Below are 23,144 nucleotides of genomic sequence, written 5' to 3' on the forward strand. Positions count from 1 at the left end.
CCTGCATGATGGTGCAACGGAAAAGGGAAGGAAAGGGAACGCCAAGAAGCTTTTGTCTAGATGTGAGCAGCTGTTACTTCTCAGGAGGACCTCACGTCTGACACCTGAGGTCGCTACAGGAACTGGGAAGTCTTCCTGGGTGGTGACCGTAAGGCCCAGTGGGTGCAGGCCCCATTCAGGGGCTGCTACTGCGGGTGAAGAGCGGAGGCAGGATGGGGTCATTAGGACTTTTCCAGCCCAGTGCCTCAGGCCAGCCTGCACGGTGAGGGTCAGCGCCCTGGGACGCTCTCCCAAGAGCTCATAGCATTGCCTGGGATGGGGCCCCTTTTGCTGAGAGGCTCTGCCTGAAGGGGAGATGGTGACAGCTGCAGGCTCATGCTCCCTGCCGTCCACTTCCCAACCCAAGGCAGCATCACCCTTTCTGACATTTGTATCGGAAGTTCTTTTTCCCTGACTTTGGAGTTACCCCAGCTACCTTTCCTCTGAAGAAATGCTTGTGAAACACGGCTTCTCAGCACCCTGCTAAAACATCTCCATTTTCAAGTCCTGGTCTGTCCCCAACAGTACCATCGTGACAATGCAGCCTCCAAGCAGCTTTGACGTCAGAGCCAGCGTTCCTGTGGGCCTGGGGGCAGGGGATCGTGGTGCCCACGGTGTCCTGGCTGCTCCACAAGAAAGACACACAAGCAGCACACAGCTCACACTGTGCTCTCTCGGAAGGAGACCTTACCTTTGGGAAAAATGGAGCCACAGCAGTGCCACATGACGGGGCGAGCATTCTGGTTGACAGGGGCCAGAGTGTACTTACTGCTAGGGTCTGGTGACCTGGGGACAGAGAACCAGGCTGGAGCCCTCCCAAAATTAGGCACCTCTCTGAGGAAAAGAAAATGAAGCTGTCCCTTCCACAAGGCTACAAGGACATCTCTCTCCAAAAACCATCTTTTTTCACCCAGGCAAATATTTTGGTGGAAACCCTGCCAGGAAGCAACATTCTCTAGCAGTAACCAAAGGCCCTGGGAGGCACCCGAAGTCATTCACACCAGGAGCCAGGATTCCTTAGAGAGAGCTGCACGTTTTTCAGCTCAGCTATCCTTTAACTATTGTTTAAAGCTGTATGCAGCACACATTTTTAAGTTTAAAGATTTGCAAAGGATAGCATTTGTCTTGTATCATTTAAGTTCCTTAAATACATGTTTGTGCAAACCTCGAAGCTGCAGACTGAACTCATTCCATATGCGGGAGTGCTGCCTGTGCCCTCGCGAGCAGGGGCATTCCTCGTGTGGTGCCTGCCCTTCCCCAGCCAGTGGCGTTCAATACTCATACACACCTTTAGCTGCAGAACCATCCTAGGCTTGGAAAAGTCAGGAAAGCAGCCTTCCTCAGCTCCTTGGGGTCCAGTGATGCACACAGGCCAAGGTAGAGCCAGTAGCAGCTACCCCAGCTGCAGCACCCAGAGCATGGGAGAGTTCAGGGCTCCCTCAGCCCTCTTAGGCCAGGATATGCGCTGCTGTTTCTCCGCCATACTCAGCCCCTCCTGTGGCTCTCAGCCTTTCAGTCCTTCTCAGGTTGGGGTTAGTGAAGTTTCTTTTGGAAGCAACAGAGTGAACTCTACACTGGCTTAAGACAAACGACTTATTGGAAGGATGCAGGGCTAAAGGGAAGTTCAACAACTAAAGCCCAGGCAGGGCAGGAGCCAGAATCCCTGGGACCTGAGCCCTGGGGGCCAGATGCCTGCTCTCTGAAACTGCCTTCACCCAACTCACAGCCAGCAGCTCCCAGGCTCCCAGTGTCCCATTTCCAGGAGACCAGAATTGATTGTCCCAGCTTGGAGAGACACCTGTTTTTTGTTTTTTGTTTTTCGGAGAGGAGTCTCGCTCTGTCGCCCAGGCTGGAGTCCAATGGCACGATCTCAGCTCACTGCAACCTCCACCTCCCGGCTTCAAGCAATTCTGCTGTCTCAGCCTCCCGAATAGCTGGGACTACAGGCATGCACCACCACGCCTGGCTAACTTTTTGTATTTTAGTAGAGATGGGGTTTCACCGTGTTAGCCAGGCTGGTCTCAAACTCCTGAGCTCAGGCAGTCCACCCGCCTTGGCCTCCCAAAGTGCTGGGATTACAGGCGTGAGCCACCATGCCTGGCCAAGACACCTATTTTTTGAGCCTCAGCTTTAACCAGAAGACACAGTTCAATAATGACACCAACAGTAGCTAAAAACTTAAATGCCAGATACTCAATACCTAAGCCCTTAGATGCCAGATACTAAGCGTTCTACACCTGTTAACTCGTTTAATCCTCATCACTGCCCTACCTGGAGCTGCCATGATTTTCCCAGTTTCCCGGGTTAAAAATGGAGGCACAGAAGGGATGACCAGCCTTCCCAGAGCCATGTGGCTGGGCCTCCCGGAGGTCTGGCCCTAGAGCTTATCTGTGCTGTAAGCAACCCGCCCCCCAACTCACCTAGTGCAGACAAGGCCGCTGTAGCCGTTCTCAGGACAGGGGATCATGGAGAGTAGCTGGACAAGGCATGACTGGAAAACTCTATAGAATGTTTCCTCATTGTTCCGAAGTGCACATTAGGAGGTTGACCTTCAGCATTAGCCCATTGTCGCTTTGTCTGTCACCACAGGAGGAGTTACTGTTTTACTTTAATCTCTTGGTCCCCTTCAGGACGTCCTCCCTTACTCGGGGCTCTCGTCCTCTGAGAGCTTGGCAAGCTCTGACCCAACCCCCATCTCCTGTCCCCATGCTGACGGTAGCATCAGGGTTGCATTACGCCCATTTCATCTAACATTCCCTGACCCCTTCGCTGATGCCTCGAGCTCAGTGTTTCTCCCTCAAATATCATTACCACAAAATGCCCAGGAAGTTGGAATAGAAGTAGGTGACATGCACAGCAGGGCCCAGCAACCCGCTGCAGAGCAGGAATGGGACTTCCCCCAACAAAGTAGCAGTGTGGCTGCGGAAGGTGAGAAGCAGGCTCTGCAGAGCCAGTGTTTGCAGCTATTTTTTTTTTCTACATTGAGTCCACAAAAATCCCTCCATCCGCCAGGTTTTGGGGGACATTTGAGTCTAACGGGTTTGGCTTGGGCACAGTGTTGGGTCGCAAGGCCCTGATTCCCAAATGCAGATCTGTTCAGCCAGGGCCAGGCGGCTCTGGAGTCCTGGGAAGCTTGCTAAGAATACCAATTCCGGATTTCCCACACCTACCCAAGGAATTCTGATTCAGTAGATGGGGTGGGAGGGGCCCCGGGCGCTAATGCACGGTTGGATTTGCGGCCTCTGAGTTGCACCCACTGCGCCTGTCCCCACTGAGGCAGCTCACCCTTTACTCAGAGCGGGGGGCTCTGTGGGTTTTGGGGTCAGGAAGGCCCCCTTCCACCTGCAGTGTGCACCAGAATCTCCTGTCCCCAGGTTTCCGGTTTTCCTTTGACCTTGAGAGGCTGAGACCTCTAGAGGCACATTTCTCTCTTAATCAACAATTAATCAGCATTCTCTCCTGCTGGGCTTCGGCCTCAGGCATCTCCTCTTTGACTTTGATTTCATCGCCCTGGGATTTGTAATAGAATTGATCCAACCGAATTCAATCAAGGGCCTGGTCGTTTCCATGCATGGCTCATTAATATTTAGCACTCTCTGCCCCAAGAATGACCAGATTTTCTCCTTTTACACTAACCACCCACAGGATACTTCACTGAGATGGTATGAGCCTTCCGGTTCACCTAAGATGCTCAGGCCCCAAAATGAATGCTCCGAATTCTTGCGTCTGAACATGGGGTGTAGACCTGTCTTTGGACATCTTACAATATGTTCTTGCTGCCTCTCCCTTAATATGAAACATTCTACCTGATTCATCCTTTGAACACCCCTACTTTGGGCAGCTTCCTCAAATATGAACAGCTTTAGAGTTGGGGCTCTGTGGAACGACAGTGCCGCATTTTGGCGGCTGACCGGATTCCCTGGCCAAAGCTCTTTCCCATACTCAGTTATTTCATCTTTCCTCTCCTAGGGCTTCCTTACACTTTTCAGTGTCACCAGGCAGTAATCCTAAAGTACAGCAAGGTTTCCAGAAAATATAAATCACAGAAACATAGCTGTCCTCAGCTCAGCATGGTGGCTCACGCCTGTAATCCCAGCACTTTGGGAGCCCAAGGTGGGCAGATCACCTGAGGTCAGGAGTTCGAGACCAGCCTGGCCAACATGGCAAAACCCCATCTCTACTAAAAAATACAAAAATTAGCCAGGTTTGGTGGCACGCACCTGTAATCCCAGCTACTCGGAAGCCTGAGGCTGGAGGATCGCTTGAACCCAAGAGGCGGAGGTTGCAATGAGCCGAGATTGCGCCACTGCACTCCAACCTGAGCAACAGAGCGAGACTCCATCTCAAAATAAAAAAAGGGATTTAGCTGTCCTCCATGGAAAGTCAAGGTAATAAAAATATTTCAAGCACATTCCAGAAACTTAATGAAGAAAAATAACTGAGTACAAGATACAACACATAAAGTGCTCAGATCAACAAAGGACAGTGGCAAGGAGGTCACTCATTACCTTTCTGTCTTAAAATGTGCTCGCTTTTTCCTGGGGAAAGCCTTCTTCAGTCTGGTTCTTAGACTAAAAATCAGTACCATGGCTGGGCACGGTGGCTCATGCCTGTAATCCCAACACTTTGGGAGACCGAGGCAGGCAAATCACTTGAGGTCAGGAGTCCACAACCAGCCTGGCTAACATGGTCAAACTCTGTCTCTACAAAAAATGCAAAAATTAGCAGCTGGGCGCAGTGGCTCATGCCTATAATCCCAGCAGTTTGGGAGGCCGAGGCAGGCGGATCACAAGGTCAGGAGTTCAAGACCAGCCTGGCCAATATGGTAAAACCCTGTCTCTACTAAAAATACAAAAATTAGCTGGGCGTGGCAGTGGGTGCCTGTAGTCCCAGCTACTTGGGAGGCTGAGGCAGGAGAATCGCTTGAACCCGGGAGGCAGAGGCTGCAGTGAGCTGAGATCATGCCACTGTACTCCAGCCTGGGCGACAGAGCGAGACTGTCTCAAAAAAAAAAAAAAAAAAAAACAATTAGCTGGGCGTGGTGGTGCATGCCTGTAATCCCAGCTACTTGGGAGGTTGAGGCATGAGAATCACTTAAACCTGGGAGGCAGAGGTTGCAGTGAGCCAGGATCACACCACTGTACTCCAGCCTGGGAGACAGAGCAAGACTCGATCTCAAAAAAAGAATCAGTGTTGTCTCTGTGCACGTCTCACCTCAGCAGGACTGGTTGCCCAAGGAGGCGGGACAGCCCCCGGCCCCAGCACCAGGCCCTTGTTCATTCCCTGGTCTGCCCTCCCCTTCTTGGTGGGGGACCATCTGCCTGTCTTTCCACCTGGAAGATGTTTTCTTTTCCATTAACTCTACTGTTCTTTAGCTTTTAAGGAACAGAAGCAATGCTTGTTGTAACTATGGTTTCTAACTATACAAAACAAACCACACAGTCTTCAGGCTGCTTTGTCGTAGCCTTCACTTACTAAACCCGTCTTTTTCTGCTCCCATCGGCATTGAAGTTAGAGAAAGGTGTCTGGAATTTTCTCCCTGCCACACTTTCCTAGGCTATCATGCAGGTTTGCTCCTAAAGAAGCCCAGTGTCGGCCAGGCGCAGTGGCTCATGCCTGTAATCCCAGCACTTTGGGAGGCCAAGGGCAGGTGGATCACCTGAGGTCAGGAGTTTGAGACTAGCCTGGCCAATGTGGTGAAACCCCATCTCTACTAAAAATACAAAAAATTAGCCAGGTGTGGTGCCGGGCGCCTGTAATACCAGCTACTCGGGAGGCTGAGGCAGGAAAATCGCTGGAACCTGGGAGGCAGAGGTCGCAGTGAGCCGGGATTGCACCATTGCACTCCAGCCTAGGCAACAAGACTGAAACTCCATCTCAAAAAAAAAAAAAAAAAAAAAAAGCCAGTATCTTCTCATCAGTCTGGGTCTGTTTGTTGCTTTTGCCATTACAAAAGTGCTTGCATTTAATGAAGGGCTATGGCCGTGCATCTGGGTGCATTTGATTTGAAATTTCACTTCGGTCTGTATTAATACTGCATTGTGTGTTAGGCGGCCCCCTTCTGGAGGAGAGCTGAGGTAGTAAAGCATCTCTTCAGCTTTTATCAAGGGGCGATGGTCCTGCCTGCAGAGCTCCACCACCCAAGGTGGGGAGATGACCCCCACCCAGCAGCAGAACTCCCGCCCTGTGGGGCTCTTGCCCCTGCTGGGCTGGACACTCATGCCCTGTCCTGCCCTGTCCTGTTCTGGTGGCCTCCCTGGACTTGGGCTGTCCCTGCCTGTCAGCATCTTCACCTGGTTTATCCTCTGGCCTCGCCACCTCATCTGCGTGATCTGTGATGCCTCCTCCTCATTCACACTTTCAGCATTCTCCCTGCCACCTCTGTCCCTGGTGGTACACAGTCACTGTCCTTAGCACACAGCAGGAGCTCAGAAAATACTTGTTGGATGAGTTAAAACCACTGGGCTCTGAAGAGGCTCCTGTGGCTCTCTGGCTGGGTAACATGGAAGCCATCCAGCTCAGGGTTCAACCTGCCTCTCTCAGAGCCCCTGACTACTCAGAGCGTGGTCCACTGCCCAGCAGCACTGGCACTCCCTGGGAGCTTGTCAGAAATGCAGATGCTCAGGCCTCCCAGAGCTGCTGGCCAGAGTCTGCACTGAACAAGATGCAGGAATTACATTTGGGAAGTGTTGATGGAGCCACCTGCTGACCATGAGGTCACCTCTGGTGGGTCACAGTGTTTCTTCCACTCTTCAGCCCCCTTGGCAATAACATGGAAGCCATTTTGTGCTTGGCTGTGTTTGGCTCACAGGGCCACTCCTGGATGACTTAGTCTCATCCTGCCTAGAGGCAGGTAACTAGACCAGGTGACTCTTAGGGTTATTTTAGCTTCTAGTAGTTCATTATGTCCCACCACAGACACTGTCTCCTCTGATACCCATAGTCACCCACGGTGGGGACCAAGCAGGGATCCTGTCTTAGTCTATTTTGTATTGCTGTAACAGAGTACCTGAGACTGAGTAATTTATAATCAATAGAAGTTTATTTGGCTCACAGTTCTGAAGGCTGGAAGTCCAAGAACAGGGTGCCAGCATCTGGCAAGGACCTTTGTGCTGCATCTTCCCAGCACAGGAGGCAGAAGGGCAAGAGAGCATGAGGGTGAGGGGGCCAGACTTGTTTTCATCAAAAAAGCCAATCTCTCAATAGCTAACCCACTCCCGAGATAACAACATTAATGCACTGATAAGTCATACACTCATGAGGGCTCTGCCCTCAGAAGCTGACATCCCTTACTGGCCCCACCCTAAACACTTGCATTGGGGACTAAGTTTCTAACACAAGAACTTCAGAGAACACATTCAAATTATAGCAGATCTCTCCCACCCATTTTCCAGAGGCTGGAAGTCACACCTGCCAGAGGAGCAGCACTGGGCCTGGCCTTAGGCTGCCGGCCCACCTTGCCTCTCCTGATTCTTTTCCGCTTTCCCTTCTTCATCCCCTCCTACAGCCCCGTCCACCCTCCCAGCCAAGCGAGTGAGCCAGAGCCCCACTGCATCCAGAGTCAAAGCAAAGTCCTAGTGGGTCCAGAGGAGATGAGGCTGATTTGTGATTGCCCGGCTTCAGGCACATGTTTCTTCCTGGAATACCACTTTTCCCTGGTGGGGTAGCATCTTCTGGGCAGCTGGGACCCTGCTACCCATCTAACCTCTTTCTCCTCCTGCCACAGCCAACACCAGTCACCACTCGTCCTCATACAAGTCCAAGTCCTCCAGCAACGTGACCTCCACCAGCGGTCACTCTTCAGGGAGCTCATCTGGAGCCATCACCTACCGGCAGCAGCGGCCAGGCCCCCACTTCCAGCAGCAGCAGCCGCTCAATCTCAGCCAGGTAAGCCCCACGGCTGGCGCCCCAGGCCAGGCAGAGCCCCCATCCCCTCATCCTTCCGCTTCAGAGAGGATCACTGTGGCGGCCCCTCACCCGCCTCACAGGGCTGCAGTCCTGGCCACAGGTGGCAGCACATGCCCTTGGTGACCTCTGGTGGCTTCTTCCACCACAGGTCACCCTGGGGGAAGTTGATATCACCGGTGTACAGAGAGCTGGCCCAAAGCAAAGCAACTTGTCTAATGTTACAAAGCCCTTAGTGACATGGTGCTAGAGCTTAAAAATAGGATGGACCACATATTGCTGTTTCAACCCAGCAAAGGGTAGAGCACTGTGTCCTGCCCCTGTCGGCCTGGGATTCCAGGGACAGACCTGCATCCGACTCATTGCAGGGAGGGCCCACACAGCCTCCAAGTGAAGGTAAGAGTTGTCCCAGGACCTGGAGGAAGGCGGGTGGGTTGAGGTGAAATGTGAGTGACCCGAGTTTCTGCAGGCACAGGGCTGTGTCAAGGGCTCTTCATCAGGCCTGACTCACACGGTGGACTCAGGGCCCCTGTTTCTCTAGAAACAAGATGAGATAAAAGGGGTGTTTGTGTTCAGAGCTTCTTATCTGAAGCGCTGCACCAGGTCATCAGTGGATCCTGTGTCTCTGTCATGTGACTTAGGTTCTCCAGGTAGGAGAGGGCTATTTTATTTGGACTGACAGAACTTCAAACAGCAATGCTTCTGAGAGCCAACCCTTTTTTTTTTTTAAGACAGGGTCTTTTTCTGTCACCCAGGCTCAAGTGCAGTAGCACAGTCATGGCTGTCACTGCAGCCTCTGCCTCCTGGACTCAAGTAATCCTCCCACCTTAGCCTCCCGAGTAGCTGAGACTACAGGCATGAGCCACCACACCTAGCTAATTTTCGAAATTTTTTGTAGAGATGTTGTGAGAGCCAACAATTTTGAGAACAAGATTTTACAGTGAGTAAGAAAGCAATTGCTGCTCAAAGAGTGTCCTGGCCGTGTGCGGTGGCTCACTCCGGTAGTCCCAAGGCGGGGGGGATCATTCTAGGCCAGGAGTTCAAGGCTACAGTGAGCTAGGTTCATGCCACTGCACTCCAACCCGGGGCATCCTGAGAATGCCACGGCATCTATGTGTCCTTGGGAGAAATACTTTCTCCTGTAACTTTGCAGCTGGCTTTTCGTGTATCACCCCAGCCTGGTGAGTGGCAGGCCAAGTCAGGACTTTCTCAATCCAAGTGATTTTTTTTTTTTTTTTTTTTTTTTTTGAGGCAGAGTCTCACTCTGTCACCCAGGCTGGAGTGCACTCGCGTGATCTCAGCTCACTGCAACGTCTACCTCCCAGGTTCAAGTGATTCTCGTGCCTCAGCCCACCGAGTAGCTGGGACTACAGGCAAGGCACATGCCACCATGCCCGGCTAATTTTTTTGTATTTTAATAGAGACGGGGTTTCGCCATATTGGCCAGGCTGGTCTCGAACTCCTGACCTCAGGTGATCCGCCCACCTCTGCATCCCAAAGTGCTGGGATTACAGGCATGAGCCACCACGCCAGGTCCCAAGTCAATTTTTACTTTCTCAACACACAGAGGGAAGCCCTTTCTGTCACTTCTGGCGTCTTTCCCTTCTCTTCCTCCTTCCTGCCCCTCCTCCCATTCCTTCCTCCCCATGTGTCAGCCCCTGACGTCTCTCTTGGTGCCTCTCCTCCCCAGGCTCAGCAGCACATCACCACGGACCGCACCGGGAGCCACCGACGGCAGCAGGCCTATATCACTCCCACCATGGCCCAGGCTCCCTACTCCTTCCCGCACAACAGCCCCAGCCACGGCACTGTCCACCCCCACCTGGCTGCAGCCGCCGCCGCCGCCCACCTCCCCACCCAGCCTCACCTCTACACCTACACCGCGCCTGCGGCCCTGGGCTCCACCGGCACCGTGGCCCACCTGGTGGCCTCGCAAGGCTCGGCGCGCCACACCGTGCAGCACACTGCCTACCCAGCCAGCATCGTCCACCAGGTCCCCGTGAGCATGGGCCCCCGGGTCCTACCCTCACCCACCATCCACCCGAGTCAGTATCCAGCCCAGTTTGCCCACCAGACCTACATCAGCGCCTCGCCAGCCTCCACCGTTTACACTGGATACCCACTGAGCCCCGCCAAGGTCAACCAGTACCCTTACATATAAACACTGGAGGGGAGGGAGGGAGGGAGGGAGAGAATGGCCCGAGGGAGGAGGGAGAGAAGGAGGGAGGCGCTCCTGGGACCGTGGGCGCTGGCCTTTTATACTGAAGATGCCGCACACAAACAATGCAAAAGGGGCAGGGGCGGGGGGCAGGGGAACGGGACGGGACACCAGTGAAACTTGAACCGGGAAGTGGGAGGACGTAGAGCAGAGAAGAGAACATTTTTAAGAGGAAGGGATTATAGAGGGTGGGAAATCTATGGTTTTTATTTTAAAAGAAAAGGAAAAAAAAAGTCAATAACAAAAAACAGCTCAAGAACCCATTCTACGCCAAACTGGAAAGGAGAAGAGAGCAACAGGAAGATTCCAGAAGCGGGGGGCCCCAGTTTTTGAAGAACTTTATGAACTTTTCAAAGATTATTTTCATATGGCAGCAAGTGATACGGAAGACTTTGCTGTCAGGGACACCTGATATGGAAATCAAATAGATTTTTAATTAATTGAACATAAGATTTAGGGATTTTCCCAGAACTCGAAAGGGTCAACAGCTCTCCAGAACGTCAGGCTGCAGCCTGAGGAGGCTGATGTTTGGAGCTGGTGTGGGGCTGCCGAAGCCGAGTCCAGGCTCCCTAGTCAGGAAAGACGGGGGACGGCCAGGCTGGTGGAAGGCCCTCGGGGGCGCGGGGCGGGTTTTCTTTTTCTGAGCACTCTGGATAAATCCCTAAGCAATGTTGTTCCTCAAATGTCATTAATAATGTGTGTTGCAAACTTTAGGGTTTTTTTCTTTTCTGAAAATGTATTTTCTCTTTGAATCCACCCCCTAGTCGCATAGCGTAGGGCTAGCGGTCGTCACGGACACCCTAGTAGAATGTAGCACTCAGCACCCTTGTCTCCTACCTTGTGTTCAACTCCAATGATACCAATAGAATATTCCTCAATGTAATTGCACAAAAAAAAAAAAAGCGATATAACATAGGCATGTAACCAATGTGGCGGTGCAGGTGTGCGGGTGAGCGAGCGCGTGTGGGTGTGCACGCGCCGCCCTCCCCGCGTGGCCCTCGGCGCCGCCACCCTAGCTGGCGCAGTCTTGACACTGCATCCTTCCCTCCTAGTGCCTTACCGAGCGACGCGGCGTGAGGGTTTACTTCCACTGGTACTCCAAGAAACTGAGGCTAGTCAGACACAATCTCAGCTCTTCTGTTGTGCTGTTGTAACAGTTTACTCTGGCCTTTTTTTTTTTTTTTTTTTTCTTTTTAAAATGTTAATGCCCATTGTCTTTCCTGGGCTGTTTGCTAGCGGAAGGATGCCAGGGAAGCCGGCAGGAGCTAGGAGAGAGTCCGTGGATCTTGAAAGAAATATGGGAGACAGATGCCTGGCAGGTGCGTCTGGAGATGGGGACAGCGGGAGTTGAGTTGTGGCAGTAGTTGAGTTGTACTTTGTGGGCGGAGGCCCAGAGAGACTCCCCACCCTTCACCCCTGCCCCACTCTGTCCCCAGCTCTGCCATTTGTGAGGCCAGAGGTTTCGGGACTGTTGGCCTTACCAGGCAGCTGCCTCCCGCCCTAGGCAGCACCCCCTAGTCCCTCCCACCATGAGAGCCTGGAGCTCTCAGCCTCGCCCGGGACTCCACTCTCTCCTCCGACTCCCTGGGCTATTTTGCTCTAACCATCTTGCCAGATCCCTCCCTCTGTAGACAACCACCAACCTCTGTTTGCTGTTGAATTCTCTCCTCATATTACCCAGGTCTGCTCAAGACATGATTTTGGTTTTGGTTTCCGAGGGTTCTGGTGGGCAGAAGGTTGGAGGGACACTTACGAGGGTGACCGGGGATCTGACGCTGCACTTTGGAAAAATTCCCACAGACAGTTAAATTTCCAAAGAAATCTGCCCTTTGCCCTCTTTGCACCTTTGACACATTCTGGAAGTTTTCTCAGGCTTTGGACACTGCTGGGGATGGAGGTGTGGAGAGGTGGGGAGTTCTCTGTCTTCATAGTAAATAACTCTGAAATATGTGAATGTGATTGGCAGGAGAATCTGGCCAAGGATGGGGCCGAAAAGGGTGGTTCTAATTGTTTGCTTCTGATGTTGAGTCCTTAGCTGACGCCACAGGCAGGTTTCCAAGGTGCAAAAAGATCTTTCCCGAGTCAGCGGCCCCATCCTTATCCTCCCGCCCTTTACTTCCTCACTCTGCAGTCTCCTTCAAGGATCTACTGTGAAAGGTGTGTTTGTAGTGATATCCAACTAACTCAGTAACAAAGCTGTTACTTAGCTCTTAGCTGTGAAATAACTCTGGAAACTTCCCCACCCCAACCATAAATTCTCACTTACAAAGAAATAGGTCCCCAAACTGGAAACAGCTTAGTCCAGCGAGAAGGAAGGACACCATGACTGCTCGATGCTGGACACAGCTGGGCAGTCTTGCCAAGTGCCCACTGGAGGCTGAACAGGCAAGAGGCCTACAGCAAGGAGATGCCCTCCCCTCGGGCCATTGTCAATACCATCTTTATCTGGAGGTGGGGAAGTGCAGCCCTCTGAGACAGCAGGACAATGGTCAGTTCAGAGAGAGTGAGGGCAGCAAAGGTTTCAGAGGACACAAGCCAGAGGACCCCCTGCTCCACAGCTGGGTCAGCCTGGAAAATCCGTCTGTTAGGGACTTTTTGGCAGCCAGATGGCAGCAGTAGCCCATTAGGTCTCATCCCGAGTTCCAAGTCTTGGCTGCAAATGAGCCTCAGTTCGCCTTATTGGAGAGCACCCCCAGACTCCGGGGCACAGTTCAGTTCCAGCCCTTTCTAGATCTGATCTTTTAGGGGAAAGACAGCTTAAAATGTTCTTTTGTTTTAAAGAAAATTCTTCTGTCTGCTTAAGTTGGAGGCTACTTTCACCTGATATTTTCTTTCCTTTTATTCTTCCAGATCAGGAATGAAATTTCCATGCTGCTCATAAAGATAATATTGTACTAATTATTTTTATTACCATTGTAATTATGATCATTATGTTGATATTTTAGTCAGGGTTTTAAATGCACGTTTATTCCAAGTATCTTTGTGTTTTCTCTTTTAATATTTAAACTTATTCTCTCTGTGAGTATATGAGTAGACTGGAGGGACATCCAGATGTCCAGTTTTGTCAGGCAAAAAAAAAAAGGAAAGACTTAAGAAGTAGGAAAATTGTTTCTGTCATCTCTATCCCACCAAGAGCCGTCAAGAAAGATCCACCACAGAACAAAAGTTTAAAGAAGAATCAAAGCCTTGATTGGGCTTCTGACAACATGGTCACCATCAAGGTTGTCATTTTCTAGATCCCAGCGAGCTGGGATGCGACGTCAGGTGGCATCTCGTGGGCTCGGGGAATGCTGAGTCACTGACTATCCAGCCCTTAGCTGGCTTCTCTCCCACATCCTCAGAGTTCTCCTGTGCTTCTGAAATCTGTTAATTAAGTCTTTGGCTTGCCTCTGATATTGAAGCAAGAAAATTCCCTCCCAGAGGTGAGCCCAGCCGCTTCCCCACACATCCACCCTTTTCCCATCTGCGCACCTGGGGCCTGGTTAGATTCTTCACTGCAGAAACATTTGCCCTCTCCCAGAAGCTGCTGGGCACAGTGAGGTGGCGTAAGAGTGACTGGCAGGTGGTACCTCCCCCAGGAAATTTCACCACACCACCCAGTTCCTCAGCCTGCCCCCTCCCCCTGTGATGCATGCTCCCAGCACCCAATTCTAGCCAGCTGGAAGTGGGTGGAGGGATGGCAAGAGGCCAGAGAAACCCTGAACAAAGCTGGGTGGCTGCTCAGGCATCACAGGTTGTGCCCCCTCTGAAAGTGGGCTCCGGCCACATCCTCAGTGCACTGTGCTGTGTGTGCTGGGTGCTCACACGCTGTCCCCAGACCCACAAAGTGCTAGGCCCCCAGATGAAGAAAGGGGTGAAATAGCCAGCTTCACCAAAGGGAAGGGAAGGGAAGTATTGGGCGATGCCAGCCCCACAGATGCTCAGCAGACATTAGTGCACATCCTCCTAGTCCTCACCCGATGGCCTCCTCTACCCCATGCATGGAGCTGCCACATCAGAAGCCCCAGGAGAAGCTCCCTGCAGGAGAGGCCAGCTCCCTGAAAGCCCATTTGCATACCTGGCCGAATCTGCCATGTGGTCACCTTGGCAAATAGGCTGCTGTCACTAGGACCAAGCTCTCAAGCAGAGGGATGCCAACCTAGTCCTTTCTTAGCCCACAAATCATCTAGAGCATCCTCTAGTCTTTCGTGGGCTCCCTCCTTCCCTTTTGAAGAAACATTGTTCAGAGGAAGAGGGGAAGATTTGAAATGTCAGGTCATGGAGGAATGTTTAATTGGAGCCTGGTGAACCGCTGCTCACTGGGTTCTGACTGGCCCGTCTGGACGTGGGCCCCCATGTCTCTGTGCTTAGGGCCTCTTCATGATGTTCTGGATGTTTCCAAGGGAAGTGGGTGAGCAGATCAAGGGGGTGGGAGAGTCGAGGCTTGATGCCAATTAATACTGTGAAGTGGAGCGTGCGGTCAGTGGAATTCAGAGGAAAAAGAAGGGTTGGAGCAAAGCGGCATTCATCTCCCGGACTGTTAGCCTCTCTAGTCTTCCTGGTGGCTGACGTGTTCGCAGGCTGGGGAAGCCAGCTGACCTTTGTCCTCTTCAACCTAGAAGACAGCCTGCCCAGACACCAACGTGTGAGACGAATGGACGTCAGGAAGGGAAGGGGAGATTAGCCCAACTGCCGACAGAACGATTTCCCTTGGTTGGACCTTGGGAATGGCAAACACTTATATTGGAACAAGCTTGGGGTGGAAGATTTAGGCCGTGTGAGCGTGTGTGAGTGAGTGGAACAAACTTTCTTGGAAACTGGAGGGAGGAGATGAGGAGGCTTCGGGAAGTATTACTGAGGGCTTATGGTTGAGAGAGCGACATGGGGCCCCTGCTCGCCCCAGCTTTCGTCCCAGGTTCTCTTTGTCTGATGCTGAGGGCAGGGTGGGGTGTGGGACCACCACTCTTGCTGGCCTGTCAGGTAGCCACTAGGACAGAAAATGGAGAGAAGGAAATGACTCAGTGCTGTCAACTAGCAGAGAGAATTCGAGAGAGGCGAGGGTTCCTTCCGCAGGCCAGCCTGGGACTCCACAGTGCCAGCAGGAGTGACTTTGCCACGAGACATTCTAGCCCAAGGGACTTTGCAGGCTTCATTCCCTGTCTGTCTTTTCCTTCTGGTGTGTGTTACAGATTTCTGACGGGGAAGCTTCAAACTTGAGCAGGCCAGAGATGTCCTTACCAAATTGGAAAGGAAGGTGAAGCTGTTCCTTTCTTTAGCCAAAGAACCCTTCTCAAAGATGCCTCCAGAGATGGACAAAATGGCCTTCCCCTCCTTCCTTTCCAGGCAATAATGACATCATTAGTGATGCAACTCTGTTTGTCTTTCTCTTTCCTCTCTGTCCTTTTTTTTTAAAAAAAAAAAAAAATTGTATTTGTTTCAAAACTGTGCTATTCTTTTAAGAGGAGTGGAGCAGACCCCTTGGATGCTGCTGCTACTGGGAGACAAGGAGCCGTACCAATAGGTGGGCTTGACTAATCCCGGGCCACCATGGGAGCGAGCAAAGCAGAGCTGCCAGGAGTTCAGCTGCATCAGGGACGTAGAGCGCGTGGGGGCTGGGCTCGGAATAGCAGTGCTTTTCCACTTTGATGCCTTAGAACTCTCACTTTTCATCTCCACAGACCAGACTCAGTAAAATCTCAGGCCACTAGAGAATGGAAGGCGGTGAAACAGGATTTAAATGCAAAAGAAACCTATTGGAGGCTTTTGGCACCGTGGCTCACTAGAGGGACCCAGCACAGTAGAGGTTTCTCGTGTCTTTGTTGCAGCTTCCGAAAAGTTCAAAAAAGAACTCCAGGCCGTTCTTTGCTCAGACCCAGTGAGAGTTTGTGGAGAAGTGCCCCCTGCAGGTCTCCTGTCCCAGAACACCAGCACCAGAGGGGGTCTTCCTGATGCCCCCTGCTGGACTTGCCCAAGCCTATGGGAGCCCCTCATCTCAGATCCCTGTGCTGAACATGGCACCGACTGTCCCTTATTTGTTAAAATTTGCAATATCTCTCAAGTAAATAATAGCCAACATTTGTTGAATACTTTCACGACTCCCGGGCCAAGGCCTTTATGAGCGTTGTCTCAAGGGGCCCCCACTTCCACCCCACAGGGAGGCGGATAACAGCCCCCATTTATAGATAAGGGAGCTGACCAGATGCTCCTAGAAGTGGCAGGTGTTGAAGGAAGGATAAAGCAGTGATGGGCCAGAATTCCCAAGGTGCCGTTTTTTGTTAATGAGGCCCTTCCTGAGATGTGATTTTTAATCTTTTAACTTTTTAAATTAATAGCAATGCGTGGCCTCATATTTCTATGAACCATTTAGTGATACTCCCGCTTCCTGCGTGCCACACACTGTGCTGGGAATTGCTCATGGGTCGTCCTGTTTCATCTTTTCAGCAGCCCTGTGAGATCGGCAATATTAGTCCCCCTACAGCCGAGGAAACTGCCCAGGGCTACACAGCTCATGAGGGGCAAGGAGGGCTTGAACCTGAGTCTGCCCAGCTCCAGAACTGAGCTTGCAGCCATTGGCTGCAGCTGTCTCCTGCGTGTCTGAGCAAAGAAAGGCCTTTACACAGCATCACCCTGTGCCATCCCGCGCACTGTGGGACTCAGCTGAAGACTGTGCAAAGAGGGGGCTCCTGAGTTGGATTTAGGCAAAAGGGGCAGAATTAGTTTGATTTTTAGAGAAAATCTCTGGAGAGTTTCTTTTGATTCATAGTAGAATTCCTTTTAGATTTCTTTCCAGCATACCAACTAGCTTTAGTAGTGCTGCTACAACCAGCTCTTATAAGTAAGAGTGAAAAAGAAGTATGCTTTTCTTCTTTAAAAAATAATTTTTTCTTGCTTATAGTTAATTCTAGAAAGGCAATACTAAAGGTATATATTTTTTTCAAAATGCTATTTTTTACTGCACTTGATAATTATCCTGACAGCTCTGATCTCTGTGATAGATTCACTCTTCAGCTCTGGGCAGAACCAGAGGCAGGGTTCACACCAAATTTGTAAATACCATATGTGGGTCTGGTGTCCAGGAACTTTTTTCTTTCTGTTAAAAAAGAAAAAAAAGAAAAAGAAAAAAAAAAGAAGTAGAGGTGGAAGAAAGACGAGACTTAGAGGAACAAAAGAATGTTTTCTTTTGAGATAGATACTCTTCTCAAAGAAATAGCAACAGTTGTACAAACAGGAAAACCAGCCAGCTTTCATGATAAAAGGAAGGAGTGTCTCTTGCCCTGGTATGAGATTAACAGAAATACAGATGCATTTTTGTTTTGGTTGAAAGATGGTGAGAATTTAGAAATGCTTAGGACTAGATTTTTAATTTTTTAAAAGAACGATTCTCATTTATTATGAAATATTTGTTCAGTTGTTTTCAGTGGGTTTCTTGTTCCTTTTTTCGTTTAAAACCTTCTTTGTTGACTGGCTCCAGGCTTGTTTGCCTAAATTCTTAGGTAGTTTACACAAGTTCTAGAATCTTTTAGAACTTTAACTCCATTGGAAGCAAACCCAACTAATCGGAGTTTGAAATCCTGGTTGGTTTCAATAGGTATTCTGGAATTCTGGCAGAACACCTAAAGATTTTTTTTTAGAAGGTTTTAGATACATTATCTTACACAAACTGTGACCTAATGGCAATAATTACCTCAAATGTGGGCATTCATCCTGGTTTTAGCCTTTTTTGAAATCATGTAGCCAGCTTGATCTTGGAATTTAAAGACTATGAATTCTCTGTGGGTGAAAATAATGATTACTTCATACCCCGGTCATCGTTGCTTAAGTGAATTCTGAAAATAGCTCATCTTTACAACAAAAATGAAACCAAGGAAGAGATTATTCTTTGTGTGTTGTACTCAAATGTGATGTTCAAATGCACATGTTAAGTATATATGTTTTCAGCTACTGTAAAATGCTGTTAGCCTTCTAAGCTATCAAGAGAGTCACATTTTAAATGAGTAAACTAAACTATTGACTGTGGATACTTAAGCATATTTCTGGCTACGTTTTATAGTTAAAGTGTTTTATAGTTTACATTTAGACTGGTACTTTTTAAAGAAAAGTTCTGTTTATAACTGACATCTGCAAACCCCAGCGAATGCCTCTTAGTTGCAGGCTGCGTCTCCCCCAAGGCAGGTGTGTTGTCCCAGACTCTTCTGTAGTCCAGCATGTGCACTGCCCTCTGGATTCTTAGTTTCCATGTGAGCTCGAGAGAACGTGAAAAGCAATCCAGATGGAGGGAGAAGGTGTGAGTCCGCAGCCCGGGCCAGATGCGAAGGTCTCATGCATGTCATCTAAACACTTGAATTCAAGACCTTCTCTCTGACATCTTGGAAAAGTCATTGAGAACAGTTAACCTGGTTCATTGGTTTTTGTCTTGATTTGAATATTTAACTTATTAATAGATCCACTGATTTCCAGGCACCAGGCAGTAGAAGAGACTGGGATTCAGGTGACCATAAAGGCGCAGCTGCTACTTCTGGGCCTGGGGTGATATTTTGATCAGTGTTTTGTAGGGGAGGACCATATACCCTATTCCCATGGTCGCTGGCTGGGTTTTCCATGTATCTGCTGTCATTTATTCGTTTTCCCCTTGAAAGCAAAATCAGTGTAAAAGGCTATGTTTACGTTTTACTCATTGTCCAGCTTAGACTCAAAGCCTAGTTTGGTGGGAGGGGGGCCTTAGCATCCTCTCAGAGATGGTCAGGGCTGAGCAGGAGAAGAAGGCGGAAACAGGGGCAGCTCAGCCTGGTCCATTGAGACCTACTCTAAACAGACATCATGTTTGGAACAAGAGAGATGCTTTGAGTTGGGGATGGGCCCCACTGTCACGCAGAAACAGACTGGGGGGATGGCAGTTTCCCTGAGTCTTGGTTTCTTTTGCTTTCTCTTGTGCCACCACCAAACTGCAGAGGACCTGCTGTGACCTAAGGGGCATTCCTTTAGCAGATAAGACCTTGAAAACTGCAAAACACCTGGGACCAGGGAGCTTTTAAAAAATACAAAAAATATACCACTTTTGCTTTTTCCCTGTGAACTGCATTGACAGTGTGTTCTTACGACAGTCTTTTGGTAGAAATGTTACCGTAAAATAGTTTTCATCTCACCCCTCCTAATCATGCTCCCACTTTCCTGTTTGTGTGGTGATGGTGGTGTTTTTTCCTTTACATGAATTAACCAAATGAATTTTGTGTCATTGTTTTGGGGCTTATATTTTAAAACATAGAAATTGCCTTTTTGTTCATTTGAAAAGTAAGTATGTTGTATCTGAAAAAGGGCTCTGCCTCTGCTCTCCCTGGCTTCCTTGTAACCAATCTCCAAATGAATCTCTCCTGGCCCTGCCCCCTTCCTTATATAGGGTCACTGTCCCCAGAGCCACCTCTGCCTCTACCCTGCTGTCACCACTGCCCTGGGCCAAGGCACCCAGGACTCCCAGAAAGCGCGAGAGCCGGCAAGAAGGCCCCAGTCAGCCTTGAGACTGGTGGTCACAACTGTCAAGAGTCGCCTGCTGGGCTGAAGGGGCAACGGATTGTCATTGTTGAAATTGTTTGGCTCAGGTTATAAGGAGGAACTTGGGAAGTAGAAAGTGACTTGACCATGCACATCCCTGGTAGCTTCCTGTAACTAATGAACAGAGAGCGCACCCCCACCCCGCCCCGTCCTGCCCCACCCGGTCCCCAAGCAGATGTTCCCGTCTGCGCTGCCGTGAGTCAGTCAGTCCCGTTTCGGCTCTCCTCCCTTTTGTGTTCCTGCTCACTTCAAGCTTCTTCCATGGACTTTCCAGGGCACAATCATCTCTGGCCCCCAAATCATCTCTTCATCCTCTTTGTGTGCATTTTTTTTTAACCAAATGAAATAGACAAGAAAGTCATACTTTGTGGCAGCAGAATTTCTAGTTTAGTAGAATCACTGTATAGAGATAGATATTGATATATATGTTTGTGTATATATATCAAACCAAATTTGATAGGAGAAGTATAGCTTTACGGATGAGGAGGAGGAAGAGCTCTTTAGAGGTCGGAGTTAGCACTGGTGTCTTGGACGTGCATGGGCCTTGTCCCAGGCCACTCCGCACACATGGGGCTGAGGCGTGGCGCCAGGCCCTTGTCATCCACCTCACCGTGGCAGAGCCAGCGGGCCCTGTAGGGTGCCCCTGCTCTCACCGGGTCCCAGCTTCAAGCGCATCGGTGAGAGCGCTTGAAGGGGCAACAAATCAGAGTGACTGGAATTTTCCATCCCGTTTTGCTTTGACCACATGTATTGAGCTGCAGCCTCTGATAATTCTATCACATTTCCAAAAATGGTATCCATTAAGATAGAAAGAGAACGGATCTGTAGAAATGTTTACCTTTCAACTGCCCATGAATTCAGGACACTGGATAGAAAGACTCACTCCCCAAAATGAGAACAGGGAAGAGGAGACCTGGTGACACCAAGTCGCCAGGTCCCAGGAACGTGGCTCCCTCCCCAGGGTCATCTCACCTAGATCTTTCTCTCCCAGGTCATCTCAGCTCAATCTCAATAACCCTGTGAAAGCCCTGGTCTGTTGTGTCCCTTCACCGTACGGTTTCTGTAATAAAAAGTGTTAATCCACGTTAATCTGTGTGAAAATTATTGCGTGCAACAGTATTTTCTCGTGTACCTCTTTTTCCTATGTGAATTGTCCCTCTTTTTTATTTATAAATGTCTACTTTTGTTTTTTTAAAGACAAACCAATGTGTTGTAGGCCTATATGTAACCTATTCCTTAGTCTCATATTATAGGTATGTTATAAGAATGAATATTTTACTTGGCTTTAGAATGTTTTACAAGAAAACTAATTCTTAACTGATCAAGTCCTTGCTACTAAAATGCTTGTGTTTTTCATCATGACGTCGTGTGCTTCTAAATTAATCATTTTCGTTGTAGAAAAATGGAGTGAATTTATATTAGTCTTGGAAACTAATAATAGCATTGTAAATTTATGAGATGATTTTAACAGAAAAAAATATAGAAGAATATAGTTATTTTAATTGTAATATTACTAACTGTAGGGTGAGAAAAAGGGGGGTCCCATTGTGGTGAACTATGTTATAGCTTGTTACTCACAGTTTCTTTTTGATCATTTTTTCGGTCTCCGAGGTGAAACGACTTATTAATTAAAATTTGTAAACTCACATATGCATATTGTATATGTGTAGAAATGTAATCACACTTTGTCTTGGAATTACATTAAACTGTTTGAAATCACTGTACACCTGCCTGGCATGCTTATTTATCCTGGAACCAGACCTGTCATAAGAGCGAAGAGTTTATTGTTACAAGTAATGTATTTTGGCTTTGTTTGTTTGTTTATTGAGACAGAATTTTGCACTTGTTGCCCAGGCTGGAGTGCAATGGCACGATCCCGGCTCACTGCAACCTTGGTTCAAGCGATTCTCTTGCCTCAGCCTCCCAAGTAGCTGGAATTACAGGCATGCGTCACCACGCCCAACTAATTTTGTATTTTTAGTAAATACGGGGTTTCTCCATTTTTTGGTCAAGCTGGTCTCAAACTCCCGACCTCAGGTGATCCACCTGCCTCGGCCTCCCAAAGTGCTGGGATTACAGGCGTGAGCCACTGCGCCCAGCCGAGATTATTTAATGGCTCTGGAAATGTGTAGAAGCCACCACTGCATTGAAAATTTGCAGAGAGAGGGAGGGCCTTGAGATCACGTTAGTCCCAATTCCCATGCAGCTGAGTGGGGCTAAGAGTCTCCCAGCTTCCTACTGCCTCTTCCAAGCCATTTCAGCCCCATCTGCCTCCAATCTCTGTCCCTGACACCTAAGGTGTGGCTGTCACCTGCTGTCCTGGAAGCTTTCCAACATGCTTCCTGGATCCTCCGCACCCAGGCCCTGCCGTCTCACCAGACACCATCAGCACCCACAGCCTCGTGGCTTGCGAATCCATCACCAGGGCTCTTGTCACTCTGCACCTGTGCTCCACAGCCCCGTCCAGCCCTGTGCCTGCAGCAGCTCCACCTCAGCAAGCCTAAGAAACTCCACATCCTGCTGGGACTAGGGTTTCCCAGGCTTCTGACACTCTTGTTGTCTTAAATTATGGTAAAATATACATAATATAAAATTACCATTTTAACATTTTTAAGTGGACTGCTAGCAACCTTAAATACATTCACATTATTGTATAGCCGTCATCACTATTTCCAGAATTTTTTCATCATCCCAAACACAAGTTCTGGTCCCATTAGCAACTCCCCATTTCTCCCTCCACCCAGCCCCTAGCAACCATCCTTCTACTCTGTCTCCATGAGTTTGCCTATTCTAGATATTTCATGTAAGTAGAATCATATATTTGTCCTTTTGTGTCTGGCTTATCTCACTTAGCATAATGTTTTTAAGGTTCATTCATGTTATGGCATACATCAGAATTCCATTCTTTTTCATGGCCGAATAATATTCCATTGTATGGAGAGATCACATTTGGCTGATCCATTTATCTGTTGATGGACATTTGAGTTGCTTCCACCTTTTGGCTGTTGTGCAAATGCTGCTGTGAACATTGGTGTGCAAAAGATCTGTTCAAATCCCTGCTTTCTGTTCTTCTGGGAGTGTACCCACAAGGGAATTGCTGGATCGTACAGCAATTTTAAGATTAACTCTTTGAGGTCCCATCATTCTGTTCCCCATAGCAGCTGTACCATTTCACATTCCCACCAGCAATGCACAAGGGGCCCTGTTTCTCTACCCAGCACTCATCCTGGCTTCCATTTCCAGGATTTTCAAGTCTGGGGAGCTCTGGGTTCCAAGCCCTCAGTCTTCTGTGCCTCTAGGTTGACCAGGCTAAACTCCACAGCCCTTCGTTCCACCCACCTTCTCCCCTACACCCTCAACTCACTGCCTTTTGCCTCTGCCACACCCCCTCACAATGGCTCAGTGATTCTGCCCTCCACCTCTGCTCCGAGGGCTACTGGGGAGGACCACCAAGCCC

The 23,144-nt window shown here is 49.4% G+C and overlaps 1 protein-coding gene across 4 annotated transcripts in view; it reads left to right on the plus strand.

The window, feature by feature from the left end:
- HIPK2 (homeodomain interacting protein kinase 2) overlaps window positions 1–21,411 on the plus strand; it is a 165,842-nt gene extending 144,431 nt beyond the window's left edge. For all 4 annotated transcript variants that reach the window (XM_017880367.1, XM_017880366.1, XM_017880365.1 and 1 more), the window contains exons 14-15: window positions 7,766–7,926; window positions 9,635–21,411. In XM_017880367.1, coding sequence (XP_017735856.1) covers window positions 7,766–7,926; window positions 9,635–10,105 — 632 coding nt within the window. In that variant the 3' untranslated portion in view covers window positions 10,106–21,411. The remainder of the gene's footprint in view (window positions 1–7,765; window positions 7,927–9,634) is intronic.
- Window positions 21,412–23,144: the final 1,733 nt, after the last annotated feature.

The sequence above is a fragment of the Rhinopithecus bieti genome, unplaced genomic scaffold (assembly GCF_001698545.2).
Source record: "Rhinopithecus bieti isolate Rb0 unplaced genomic scaffold, ASM169854v2 scaffold_11401, whole genome shotgun sequence".
Lineage (NCBI taxonomy): Eukaryota > Metazoa > Chordata > Mammalia > Primates > Cercopithecidae > Rhinopithecus > Rhinopithecus bieti.